The 13,480-nt window shown below is 42.9% G+C and overlaps 1 protein-coding gene across 4 annotated transcripts in view; it reads right to left on the bottom strand.

Moving 5' to 3' along the window:
* Nucleotides 1–3,790: 3,790 nt before the first annotated feature.
* The window catches only part of afap1l1a (actin filament associated protein 1-like 1a), a 62,056-nt gene continuing 52,366 nt past the window's right edge, over nucleotides 3,791–13,480 (bottom strand). For all 4 annotated transcript variants that reach the window (XM_079509194.1, XM_079509195.1, XM_079509192.1 and 1 more), the window contains 5 exons: nucleotides 13,367–13,448; nucleotides 9,990–10,157; nucleotides 7,977–8,152; nucleotides 7,306–7,434; nucleotides 3,791–5,414 (listed from right to left, as the gene is read on the bottom strand). In XM_079509194.1, the coding sequence (XP_079365320.1) occupies nucleotides 5,388–5,414; nucleotides 7,306–7,434; nucleotides 7,977–8,152; nucleotides 9,990–10,157; nucleotides 13,367–13,448 (582 nt within the window). In that variant the 3' untranslated portion in view covers nucleotides 3,791–5,387. The remainder of the gene's footprint in view (nucleotides 5,415–7,305; nucleotides 7,435–7,976; nucleotides 8,153–9,989; nucleotides 10,158–13,366; nucleotides 13,449–13,480) is intronic.

Genomic DNA, 13,480 nt, shown 5'->3' with positions numbered 1-13,480 from the left:
TTATTAGGACTATAGTAAATAATAAAAAAATAAATCTCCATAATATTTTGTAAAAAAATACATATTTAGCACCATGCTCGAATGCCCCCGCCCCCCTGTAAAAAACAGCTAAAATCCCTAAAACGAAAGAAAGCAGCAAATGAAAAAAAAATAACACTCATCTTTTACTTTCTCTAATAACATCCTAAAACATGAACCTTGGTTGAAAAAAACGAAAGTTGTCCTTTAAGAAGTAGTGAAAGTAGCCGATCTACAAGCTCAAAACGCGACGCGAAGCGTTGTGAGCTTGTAGATCTGCTATTTTCACTAGTTTGGGTCCCGGGCAAACGTCTTCTCTCTCTTTTGGGTCACTACCTGAAAAGTTTGGGAAACACTGATCTAAAGGATCTGCCCTGAATCCAAAGAGATGCCTCGTTACCTTGACCGCAAGCTACAAAGGTTGTTCTACTTCCTCATCGGAGCCACTCTCAGGTCTTCGCCGCCTGGATCCGAAATAATTCACTTTTAGGCTACACATCAGCACATCAAATTTTGGCAATGAGTTACTCAGAAGCTGGGAGTTCAATCTGAACACTTGTCACCAGGTTAGCCTGTATGTAGACTGTGCCTTGGCTTGTCACCAGGTTAGCCTGTATGTAGACTGTGCCTTGGGTTGCAGTAGGTTAGCCTGTATGTAGACTGTGCCTTGGGTTGCAGTAGGTTAGCCTGTATGTAGACTGTGCCTTGGGTTGCAGTAGTCTGTAAAGAGACACGTTGACTGTCTGCAAAATGGTAAATGGTGCATTTATATAGCGCCTTTATCCAAGGCGCTTTACATAGTGCATTACATTCACCCATTCACACACACATTCATACACCGATTGCAGCGGAAGCCATGCAAGGTACCAACCAGCACACCGGGAGCAATTTGGGGTTCAGTGTCTTGCCCAAGGACACTTCGACATGTAGACAGGAGGAGCCGGGATTCGAACCGCCGACCCATGGATCATTGGACGACCTGCTCTACCTCCTGAGCCACAGTCGCCACAGTCTGCAAACAGACCGCCTGCCTTGATCCAAATGCCTGCGAAACTGATGCTTCACACAGTAACTCACCTGTAATTATATGGAAACTTTGAGGATACAGAACCAAGTCACGTGGGAAAAGGTGACTATTAGGGCAGAAAAAGGACAAAAGAGAATGAGTGGCAGAACAAATAGGCTATATATGAATGTTGAGTAAGTTATTATGAGTATCATTAAAGTGTGAATTACATCACTAAATATGAATGAAAAACATGTCAGCAGAATATATGCATGCTAACAAATATATGACTGGCAACTGTGCAATTTGTGAATATTTAAGTTTTTTAGTACTTTGAGTATGTGAAACTTGCAACTACTAAAAACTGCAGATTAAACTATATTTGAACACTGCTTTTCATTGTTATAGTGCATTTCCTTTTTAATATTATATATTTTTTAATCTAATAATCTAATTATTTCACTATCTCCACTTTACCGCTTTACTTTCAATGCTTTACTGTGTAAAGCATTCATCTGGATCATTATGACCGATTCATTTCAAATAAACCTACGTTTTACGTTATTGAAATACAACCATAAATTCTGTGCGGTGTGTGAGTGCCTGTGCCTGCATGAAGTTTATATTCATAGCCCGATGAAAGTTCAGTGACTACACAGGCGGTGCTGACTGCTGAGTCTAGTCCACTGGTTCTCAACCTTTTCAGACTGTGACTCCCCCAAATAATAATATTTGAACTGGGCTGGGGACCCAAATAATCATATTTGAACTGGGGACCCCCAAAATAATCATATTTGAGCTGGGGACCCGCCAAAATAATCACATTTGAACTGGGGACCCGCCAAAATAATCACATTTGAACTGGGGACCCGCCAAAATAATCATATTTGAACTGGGGACCGCCAAAATAATCATATTTGAGTTGAGGCATTCAATTTTCTTTGACTCGGTTCCACAGATAAATATCGTGAAAATAGCAGATCTACAAGCTCACAGCACCTCGCGTTGCGAGTCGTTCAGCTATTTTCACAATTTCTGCCTCTTTATTATATTATTTGACAATTTGGCCAAATGTTTGACCAGTTTTTAATAGCATAGTTTTAGTTTCTGGATTACTTTTGATGCAGTATAAATGGTCTTTTTTCCTTTCTTATGTTTTGAGGGCGCTTGCCCCTCTCATTGTGACATCATGTGGCAGCCAAGTCTATGGACTTTTTAATGTTTGCTCAGGTTTATTTATTTGTAACATTTTCACACAGTTCCATGACAGAATATTCACACATTACAGAACAGACAATACAGGTTTAAGTCACTTTGGCATTGGAGCGTCCCACTTGGTTCACCCCAGAGACACTGTAGTCGATATGCATTTCAGTGAATTGCCTTCATATTTGTATAAAGTGATTGGTTGTGTTAATTTGTTTTAAATACATTGTATGAGTTCATGGTTTATATCGACTTCACATTTTGTCATGTGAAACTGAATCAATAAAGCAGTGAGTAAGAATGTATTTTTGTTGTTGCGTTTTTTTGACAAGGAGGAAATGTTTTTATTGTCACAAATAAAACTTACAATCCATTTCTGAATCTCCTCTATTAACCCTCAAAGAATCAAGCCGTTTGAATAACAAGACATGGTTTAATTGGCCCCTTCTCCAGGTACAAAAACAGTAAAGTGCAAAAGTCAACCGCATGTTTAAGACTGTTAAAATGATGAACATCAGGGTTTATCCCATTCACAGAAATTGCTTTGCATTATGGATTAGCACCATGGTTTTAGTTATGCTATTATCTATAGGCATTTTCTTACGTGGAGCATTATGAACACACCTTGTACACAGTCTAAAATAGCGTTGATCAACTCCGGGCCTGGGGGGACCTACTGCAGGCTTTGATTGTAGTTCAATCAGGAACTAAACGGATATGACACTCCATCCATGTGACTGCAAATATCCTAATATGAAACTAGCAGTAGGACCGGAGTTGATATTCACTTGGAAAAAATATATACAACAGTAGTCATGACTCAGTATATATACTGTACATGCCTGCAGGAAGTGAAACAAACAGTAAGGGAATATACTGTACAAAAGCACACTAGTATGGCCACAACTGTCTTCAATCCACTTGCTGAACACAAAACTCTGCTTAGATCTCCCTTCGCACACAACAACTTAACAGTCGTTTCGCCATCTGTACCGGACCGGTGCTGTGACTCCCAACCGGAATTCGACTCCCCCTTCGCCCACTCATAGACATGGTAGAGTGGCTACCCATGTCCTGATGTCCACACTCCACGACAGAATCCTACTACCCCTTCGCCCACTCATAGACAGGCAGGGCTGGACTGGGACAAAAATTCGGCCCGGGCATTTTCGCGTGAATTTGGCCCAGACCGGCCCACCACAACCAGCGCGCAGATAGGCAACATAATATTATGTGGCCCCCCCCCTGCACTGCACCGCCGGGGGGGGTCAGGGGGGGCACTACCCCAGAATGGCAGCACGCCCGGACCTTTCCTGGTGGCCTGCCGCCTATTGGCCTGCCTGCCTGTCCTTTTTTTATCATGGCGGCCCCCTACGGTCGCGGCCCACCGGGAAAATGCCCGGTATGCCCGGTGGCCAGTCCAGCCCTGTAGACAGGTAGTGGCTACCCCATGTCCACACTCCACGACAGAATCCTACCACCCCTTTGCACACTCACGGTGCATAATAGGTGACTAGGTGACTGGGTGCTACAGTCTGCGCTAGGGCATTCACTTCTAGTCATTTTTACTAGTTGACTAGTTGCCTAGTTTACTAGTCGACTAGTTGACTAGTTGTTTAACTACCTATTATGTAAAAAATAAATATTTGTACATTTAAAAACTGTGTACATTGGTGACTATAACTATAATCTACCTGATCTTGAGGCCTACAAAATCGGGGGGGGAAAAATAAAAAATAAAAATAAACTTTCTTTTTTTTTTCTTATCAACTAGTCAACTAGTACCAACAAGGTCGACTAGTGGATTTACTAGTCGACTAGTAAACTAGTCGACTAGTAAACTAGTCGACTAGTTGCTTAATGCCCTAGTCTGCGCACCAGTCGCTGACTGGCCATGAACTGAAGCTCACACAAATTCTAGCACTTCATTTGCACATGGCGAAACTCTCCTCTCCCTCACACTAGTCAAAATATAGACTTCACCAATACAATACATATATATATTAGAGACATGGCGTCATTCAAATGTAATGATTTTAATATGTCCATGGAAAATGGACAACTTGGTATTTATATGATCTGAACATACTATAGGCCTACTCTATGTCAGATTTACATTGGCAAAAATAGGCCCAAACGCAGGCCTACATACATAATTATCATACCCATTATAAATCAATATTCATTACTATTAATAACCCACCTCCACAGTCAACCTTTTCAAATGAAAAAAGAAAACCTGTACTTTGTGTATATTGTGTCGTATACAGTATGTCCATAGACTTCCCAGTTCCCATACAGTCTAGTTATTGAGCAAAGTTGGCATGATTGAATGAATGAATGAATGAATGAATGAATGAACCTACTGTAGGCCTACTAAGCTTCTCTTGACTGCATATTGGCGCACAAGAAGACAAATAATGCCATGGTGCGACATCTTTAGCGTCTCCAAATGTCAAGGGCTGAGCATTCCTTACAACAAGCAAGCAATGTCATTAAAGTAAAGTTTCTGGTTAAGACGATGCCCTTTGGAGAGCACTGCCAGCCCATTTAAGCTCGCATTGTCACATGGGTAGACCAGAAGTCGTTTTCTTTATAAGCTTCATTTTACTTTTGTCACTAGCCCTGCGGAGGGTACAGTAAGTCCAATTCCAGGCAAAATTTGGCCACACCATCGGCGCCAGACATCATCTGTGCCTTTCCACAATCACACAATCTATGCACGCACATGCTTTTCAACACACTTCCCTTAAGCGTTTCCCCCACTTAAACCCAATCATTTCTCATTATTTATGTCCCTCCTCCTTGAACCTACAGTTATGTCACTCGTGACAACTGAAATAACGACAAATAAGACAGTCCAGACTAGTGGTATAAACAAACATCCTCAGAGTCTGGGCTTGTGTCAGCAGAGACATAATAAAACATTCAGTGGAGGTTTACTCCCCCTTGTGGCGGAGTGAATTTAGTACGCCACTTTCTCCACCTCACTGACTGTACCTCACAAAATGAGGAGAAAATTGTGTCCTCACATTTCAATTTTTTCACATTTCTATCCATGTTATTTTCTGCATGTGTGTTGCAACAGTTTATGCCAGAACCTGCTGTACCATGCATCCCTTCCCTCAGCTCCATTTCGCAGTCTCCGGTCTTTCTCTTAGGTCCCTTTCTTTGACTCCCATTCCTATCGAAAACGAAACAAAACAAAACAGAGAACAAGGGCAGCGGTTTAATAACCGTATCATAACATGCCTCCACTTCTTAGCCTGTCAACTTCTTGGAACGCTTGGGTTAGCTGAGCATTCAACAGGAACAAAAGGAGATTACATCACATCTGTGGGACTATGTTCAGCTTTTTAATTATGTTAGACATGTGCATTGTGCGTGTTTGCGCACGCACGCACGCACGCACGCACGCACGCACGCACGCACGCACGCACGCACACACGCACACACACACGCACACACACACACAGCAGTTAGCACACAGCGATAAGTGAGGTTTCCACTGTGAAAGTCAATTAGACGATCACACATGCTGCTGTGATGCTATTAACCAACTAGTGTGGAGCTAGCCTGGCTAATAAGCCAGACTCAAATCACACAGTCGTCCGCCGGCAGGCAATTTGTTTTTGCCAACGGCTGATTCGGTCTGGCTTATTAGCCAGGCTAGTATGGAGCATGCCCTAGAAACCCATTCATACTGACAGAGATAGACAGACATACTGTCTATCTCCATATATCTCCTATATGTAACCATATAGGGATTCATTTCCTTATCAATGCCGCTTATCGATCCGATTCCTTATTGATCCCACTTTTCTAATATTGTAGTTCTTGGTTGAAACTGTCACTTTCATTTAATTTCCGCAGACAATGCCTAGGTAGAGTAGGTAGAGTATGCCTAGGTAGAGTATGTCTAGGTAGAGTATGTCTAGGTAGAGTATGCCTAGGTAGAGTATGTCTAGGTAGAGTATGCCTAGGTAGAGTATGTCTAGGTAGAGTATGCCTAGGTAGAGTATGTCTAGGTAGAGTATGTCTAGGTAGAGTATGTCTAGGTAGAGTATGTCTAGGTAGAGTATGCCTACGTCTACGTGTGAGGGGGAGGGGCGCACGACTGCGCCCCTCCCCCTCACACAACACAATGTTGGGTCAAACCATGTGACCTCCATTGGAAATGCATTGGGCCGCTGGGCGGCCATGACACAACACCCAACGAGCACAGAGAATTGCATGAAAGGTGTGAGCTCAGCCTAGGTAGAGTATGCCTAGGTAGAGTATGTCTAGGTAGAGTATGCCTAGGTAGAGTATGTCTAGGTAGAGTATGCCTAGGTAGAGTATGTCTAGGTAGAGTATGTCTAGGTAGAGTATGTCTAGGTAGAGTATGTCTAGGTAGAGTATGCCTAGGTAGAGTATGTCTAGGTAGAGTATGTCTAGGTAGAGTATGTCCAACTGATGATTTGATTTCAACGACATGACTCTCGTCTCTTGAAACATGACGCTGTGTCCCGCTAGAATTGATCAGACAAAACCTCATTGAATTCCAGATTCTCAACAACTTCGGGAATCAATTCCATCCAATTCCGATTCTCGATCCCCAAAGACAGACAGAAAGACAAGCATTCTGTGACACCTGTACCCCCGAGGCAAGTTTATAATAGTTTGGGATTTTAGTTAGTTTTGACTTTTTCTTTCTCCTAGTTTGCGAGTGGGTTTGCTAGTTTATTTTTTTCTTTATTTTTTGACAATGCTTAGTTTTAGTTTAGTTTGTATTAGTTTCAGTTATTTCACACTTTGGGTTATTTGTCTCAACTCAACAATTACCATATAATTTAAAAAAAAATCTTTATTATATTAAGTTACTGTTGGTAAAGAGCAAAACTAAAAGGAAAAAAACAACCCACAATTTCAGTTAGTTTGGTAAACACACAATACAGTTTCAGTTAGTTATCGTTTTTTTTATTATAGTTTTTATTTAGTTTAGTTAACGATAATTATTATCATTTCTGTAGTTTCGTTAACTATAATAACCTTTGCTCCAGGGATGAATAGAGTTTGATCTGAGCTCATCTTACTTTTGCTTTCTGCATCACCGTTCCTGCGGAGGAGGCGTAGATGGACGGCGGTCTCCTGCGCATCTCAGAGGCACAGTTCACTGGTAGAGACTCGCTGTAGATGTTCAGCTGGCTCTTTCTGCTACGAGGCTAATGGACAGAAATAAAGGGGCAGTTTAAACAGTATATCAGTATAAAGAAACCACCTAAGTCCGTTTTTCAGTTTTCTTCCTTTCCTTTCTTCCTTTTATGAGGCAGTTCTTTATGAGGCAGCTCTGTTCTTTTTTTTTAATAATATTTATTTTATTTGGAAAAAGCAGTACAGTATAGACAGCATTTCTATGTATACATACAGTAGGACACAAGTGCAATTCCCAGGATTTTTTTCACCCCTCTGCCCTCCCTCCCCCTCGTATTGCTCTGTTCTAAACACTATAAGGTTTTCTTCATTTCCTGAAAAATTCAGGAAATTAACATTTTGGAGTTCGTTGGTTTCTGCCCGAGAGCAGAGGTATGTGAATTAGTTGCTTTGTGTGTGTGTGTGTGTGTGTGTGTGTGTGTGTGTGTGTGTGTGTGTGTGTGTGTGTGTGTGTGTGTGTGTGTGTGTGTGTGTGTGTGTGTGTGTGTGTGTGTGTGTGTGTGTGTGTGTATGTATGTATGTGTGTGTGTGTGTGTGTGTGTGTGTCATCTACCTTGGCCTGGGGTTTGTCCTCTGCCGGGGCTCCCATGGACCCTCCTGCCTGGCTTTTCTTCAGGTTCTCGATAACTTGCGTGAGCCTCAGCTCCAGGTCTACCCTCTCGGCCTCCTTGTCCCGACAGGCCACCTCCAGCTTGGCCACTCGCTCACACAGGGAGGGCTTCTGCTTCTCTGCTCCGACAGGGAAAACAGACAGACACATGAGCACAGCAAAAATCTAAATTCAGTTCTCTGTCCATTTCTCGACTGTGTCGAAATCGAGGGATAAGGCTGTCCCCAAACATTCGTTGGCACTCGAACCTCAATGAATGGTCTCCAACTTTTTTCTTTTCTTTTACAGCCAGAATATATAAGAATGTCCAGCCCGGTCCTGCTAAAGCCCGACAAGGTTCTGCAATACAATAATCCAGAGTCCAACAACACCAAATTGATGTAATCTCTCCGACATGCACTTTCTCTGATGAGTGCGTGCACAGTGCAGCCGCAGCATGCAACTACAGGGCTCTTTCGTGCAGATAGACCACATAGGATCTATTAATTGCAGCTTGGTTAAAAGCACGTTCTATCGGTGCTCAAAGGTTTATTTTTGTATTAAATTAATTCAAAACGATGGTTCGGACATCCGCTCGAAAATCCCCGCCAAAGCTCGAATCCTAAAAAACAGGGCTCGGGGACAGCCTAAACGGAGGGATCGGAGATGATTTAATGTGGCAAATCTGTGGGTTTTTAAAGTTAGAAATTTGCCACATTAATTTCTGAGATTTGTCTCATAAATCTCTGAGATTAATCTCGCAAATCTGTGAGATTATAAAATCAGAAATTTCTGAGAATAATGTCAGAAAATAGCCCCGCCCCAACTGGTGTTTTTTTTCCACCGAGATGGCAGTAATAAACCTTCGTAGATATCCGCCCGGGACCCAAACTAGTGACAATAGCAGATCTACAAGCACACAACATGTCGCTTCGAGCCACGTTGTGAGCTTGTAGATCGGCTATTTTCGACATTTTTGTTCTAATTTATGGAATTTCTTTGATTTTTCTTTCATTCATCATATCATTACTGAAAATATCTTTGGATTTTGTTATTAATTCATGAAAAGTTTAGCTTTTTTCGGAAATGTTTTGTAATACAAACAATTTAACAAATGTAGGAAACAAAAACTAAAGGGACCCATAACAATGTGTCCCTTTAGTTGTGTGTGTAGATTTAACGATCTCCATGATTTTGTTTTTCCCTCTCTTAGGCCATTTTATTCACCTTTTACATGGAAAGGCAACATTGATGAACACACTGTAGTGTAGTGTGCATGCCACGTCACTAGGTGGCGGTGACGGACTGACAGATAGATCAGTCACACATGTACAAGATCATGTTTACATCATGGTTACTTAAAATTCACCATCGCTAGTCGCTACATTTGTATTTGTAGGATGAGCGGGTCGAGGGAGTAAGTAGTAGTAAGTAGCCTTGCCGAGCCATGAGGCCCATAGGGCAGGAGCCTATCTCCTGTTTCTGTAGCGTGAGGCAGCTTGATGTACACCCCCTGGACATGACGCTAGTATGTCGCAGTGACTTACCCCCAATCCAACCCTTGATGCTGAGTGTCAAGCAGGGGGGCACTGGGTCTTTGGTATGACCCGGCCAGGGATTGAACCCCGACCTCCCAGTCTCAGGGCGGACACTCGAACCACAAGTCCACTGAGCTGGTAGAGGGAGTACTTGCTCATTTTAGGAAATCCATATATCACCTACGGCTCTGTATCAATGTAATAAACATATGCGTTGTGTGAACCCACGTGAGCCATGATCTCACAAGTTTTGCGGATTCATCATTTTGCCCGTTTACATGGAGACGGGAGGATACAGCGTTTTCAAAGATTTCCACTCTGGAAGGCGTTTTCACCACCTGAAAAGGCTGTTCTCGTCTAAAGGGGCGAGACCCCAGCAAACGATACTTTATTTTTGCCGTTTTCTATGAACACCGTTCTCGTGTAAAGGGGGCCTTACCTGTGGCTGTTTTCAACTCTTCCTTTGCCTCTCTCCTCTCCTGTCTGACGACGACCAGGGCGGTGCGGATGACCTCCTTCCCTCTCTCCAGCTCCTCTTTCTCTTGTAGGTAGCGCTTGGCATCCTCCTCCGCTCTTGTTTTCCCATACTTCCCATACTGGTTGGCATCTGGGGGGGTAGGGGGGGGGGGGGGGGGGGGGGGGGGGGTCAGAAGAAGGAGGTGGTGGGGGGTTAGAGGTGAGGGGTGCCAAACGTTTAGGGGTCATGGGAAGGAGACATCAGCATCTCACGTCTCCGTCTGTTTCTCTGTCTTTCTCCGAGAGAGAGAGAGAGAGAGAGAGAGAGAGAGAGAGAGAGAGAGAGCGACGGCCTACGAACTTGAACCTATAATATGAACATACGATGACTTTCATATTCCAGCAGGAGGACAAAAGAGACGAGAGAGGAGAGGAGATAATAAAGGCGTAAGAGGACGGAGGTCAGGAGGGGAGCTGGTGGATCTAATGCGACTGTCCAATAAATCTCACGTTACATCCCGAGGCTCTCAGGGGGCTCCGCGGAGCAGGGGAGGCCTTTGATGTGTCAGAACGTCCACAGACAGCCCTGAGAAACACACCGCTAACACCCACGTCCCCGGAGCAGTCCCATCGCCTGCTAACACCCACGGCCCCGGAGCAGTCCCATCGCCTTGTATGGGAGGATTTACCATTCTACGAAGGCCTTCTAAATCCTGACAGTTTTCTGAAAAACCCATGTTTGTATGTCAGTCGTTCTCAAACATTTTCATGTCAAGGACCCCTAAAAATATATGTAATTGGCTGCCGACCCCCATCTGAATTTTTTTTCCAGGGACCCCCCCCCAGAAGCAAAGATTTGATTTCGCTATGAAATAATATATATTCAAATAATTGTGCCAGATTTTCACAATTTAAAAAACAAAATAGCAGATCTACAAGTGCGTAGCGCTGCACTCAGTGACGTGCTATGAGCTTGTAGATCTGCTATTTTTCAATAGTTAAAGTATAACATAAGGGGTTCCTGTCCTGAATGGGTTAAAGGGCCACTTCACCCTTTTTGCAACCAGATCTTAGTTCAATGATGTTTAGGACACAAGAAACACTTTCCTGGGGGTTTGTATGTGTGTAATATGGGTTTTTAGATATTTTAGTCATGACGCCATGTTCATGAGTCATGACCAAACTTTGTCATGAAAATGTGGTCTCTCTTCCTTCCTGGACTACAAGTCACACCTCCATGCAGCCTCTCCCCTCTCCACAAGGAGGGCATCAAAGCATTATGGTCATTGTAGGAATTCAGCAATCCAGTCAAACCCTAGTCAAACACACAGACTTCATTCTTTTTCTGGCCATATGGCGCAAAGTACAAATTGTGCAACTGTTATCTACTACAAATACGATTAACATTGAGCTACTGCAGTTCCTTCCAGCGGTGAAATGGCCCTCTAAGTAAAACTATCAATCAGTGAATTGGATTTCTTGACATCCAATAGGGTGGAAAATACATTCAGGGATTGAGGTGCACAAGAAATGTGGCACCGATGGGTGTAGTGGTTTGCACAGAAACACAACAACTTGGAGGACATAAACACGGACGGACCCACACTCTTCTAGGCGGCTTGCACCTTGCGGCAGAAAGTTTAATCATCATAATTATGAAAAATCACACTTGTATGAAGTGAGCGGCGCTATTATCATCATACATCACATTCCGTGCTCAGCCAATCTGCTGAGCACATTCCGTGCTCATACGGACGACAGACACACAAAGCATAGGAGCGACAAGCACCCCTCAAAAAGAGATTTAACCGGAGGAGGGGTTTATTTTTGGGTTTCAAAAAAAAAAAAAAAAAAAAGAAGTAGACAAGAAGTAGACAAGATTGTGAAAGGAAAGCCCGGAAAAAGGATGGAGGGATACTCAGCATGGAGCTACAGACGATGGGAGCTCATATAGCAGGACTGTGAGCCACGCAGCGGATACAAGGCGGTACCAGACACCAAGCGTAGGTAAAGGGGATTATAGCCTATAGCGTAGGTAATGGGGATTATAAAGATTCAATAAATCTAGGGGGAAAATGAGAAAGACAGGGAGCAGCTTCGGTCAATACTTCACACTGACGGGGCAGAAACATTGTATGTCCAAAACGTCACTACTTTTTCAGGAAAGGAAAAAAAAGAGCCTTTGTTTACCCATTCAGGACGGGAACCCATTTTGGAGTTTAAAAGCATTATGTTATACTTTAGCTATTTGAAAAATCTTGAAAATGTGGCGCAAATCTTTTAATTTACGGTACATTTTTTCAGAGCGAACATTTTTAACTCAAATCCTTGCTTCTGGGTGGGTCCCTGGAACAACATATTTTGAGATGGGTCTTTGACATGAAATAGTTGTCTGAAGACATTTTGTAGAAGCTGGTCTCAGTCCTAAACAGGTTAAATGGGGTGTACTGCAGTTATTTGATCACAAGCTCTTGTTCATGCTTTTATTGGGTTCAATATTCAACCTTCTTTTGGACATGATATTATAGGACAAAACACATCAAGAAGGTTCAAACTTAAAAATATAGCCAAGCAAACATATCTGATCTACAAGATCATCAGGGGACACAATGTGAGCTGCATAGCATGTCAAGGACCCCCAAAAGTTTATGTATTTGGCCTCTGACCCCCATCTCTTGTTCTAGTGACCCCCCCCCCCACCAAGAAGATTTGTGTTAAAATGTTAGCTTTAAAATAATACATATCCAAAGATTTGCACACATTGTCTTGATTTGCAGGTCTACAAGCTTGTGTGTGTGTGCGTGCGTGCGTGCGTGCGCGATGGGTTAGGGTTACTTCACTTGTGAAACTTCTAAAATGGCTTTCAACTCTTAGAGCTGCAACCTCTAAGCTTCATGTCCCAGCTTCATGTCCCAGCTGGCATTCAAAGCTGGATGTCCCATGTTGAGAGATCAAAGCTCTACCACTCATTTCAAAATAGAAATCATGGAATGGATGTTGTTGATCATTCAGAGCTGATTGCCAGCAGGTGTCCTGCCCAACACCAGAATCTACAAGCTCATCTGCTATTTTTTGGAAAAATCGTGAAAATGTGTGCAAATCTTTGAATATATATTCTTTCACAGCAAACATTTTTAACGCAAATATATGCTTCTGGGAGGTCCCTGGAACAACATATTTTCAGATGGGCTTCGGTGGCCAATTATATATAATATTTGGGCTCCTTGACATGAAAACGTTTGAGAACTACTGATATAGAAACATAGCTTTTTCAGAATACTGTCATGATTTAGAAGACATTTGTAGAATCTGGTCTCAGGTCTCCATGGGTTCAAAATAATACTTTCAAATAATACTTACTTGAGCCGGAGCGCTTGAGGGAGACCGGCGCGCCGTTCCTGTCGGAGTCGGTGCGATGTTTGGTCTGGTTCCCACACACAGCCTGGGCGTGGACACATGGAGGGGACACGTTAC

This window comes from Electrona antarctica (genome assembly GCF_951216825.1).
Source record: "Electrona antarctica genome assembly, chromosome: 1".
Taxonomy (NCBI): Eukaryota; Metazoa; Chordata; class Actinopteri; order Myctophiformes; family Myctophidae; genus Electrona; species Electrona antarctica.
Note: the sequence above shows the minus strand (reverse complement) of the source record. Positions and strands in the feature narration are given on the sequence as shown.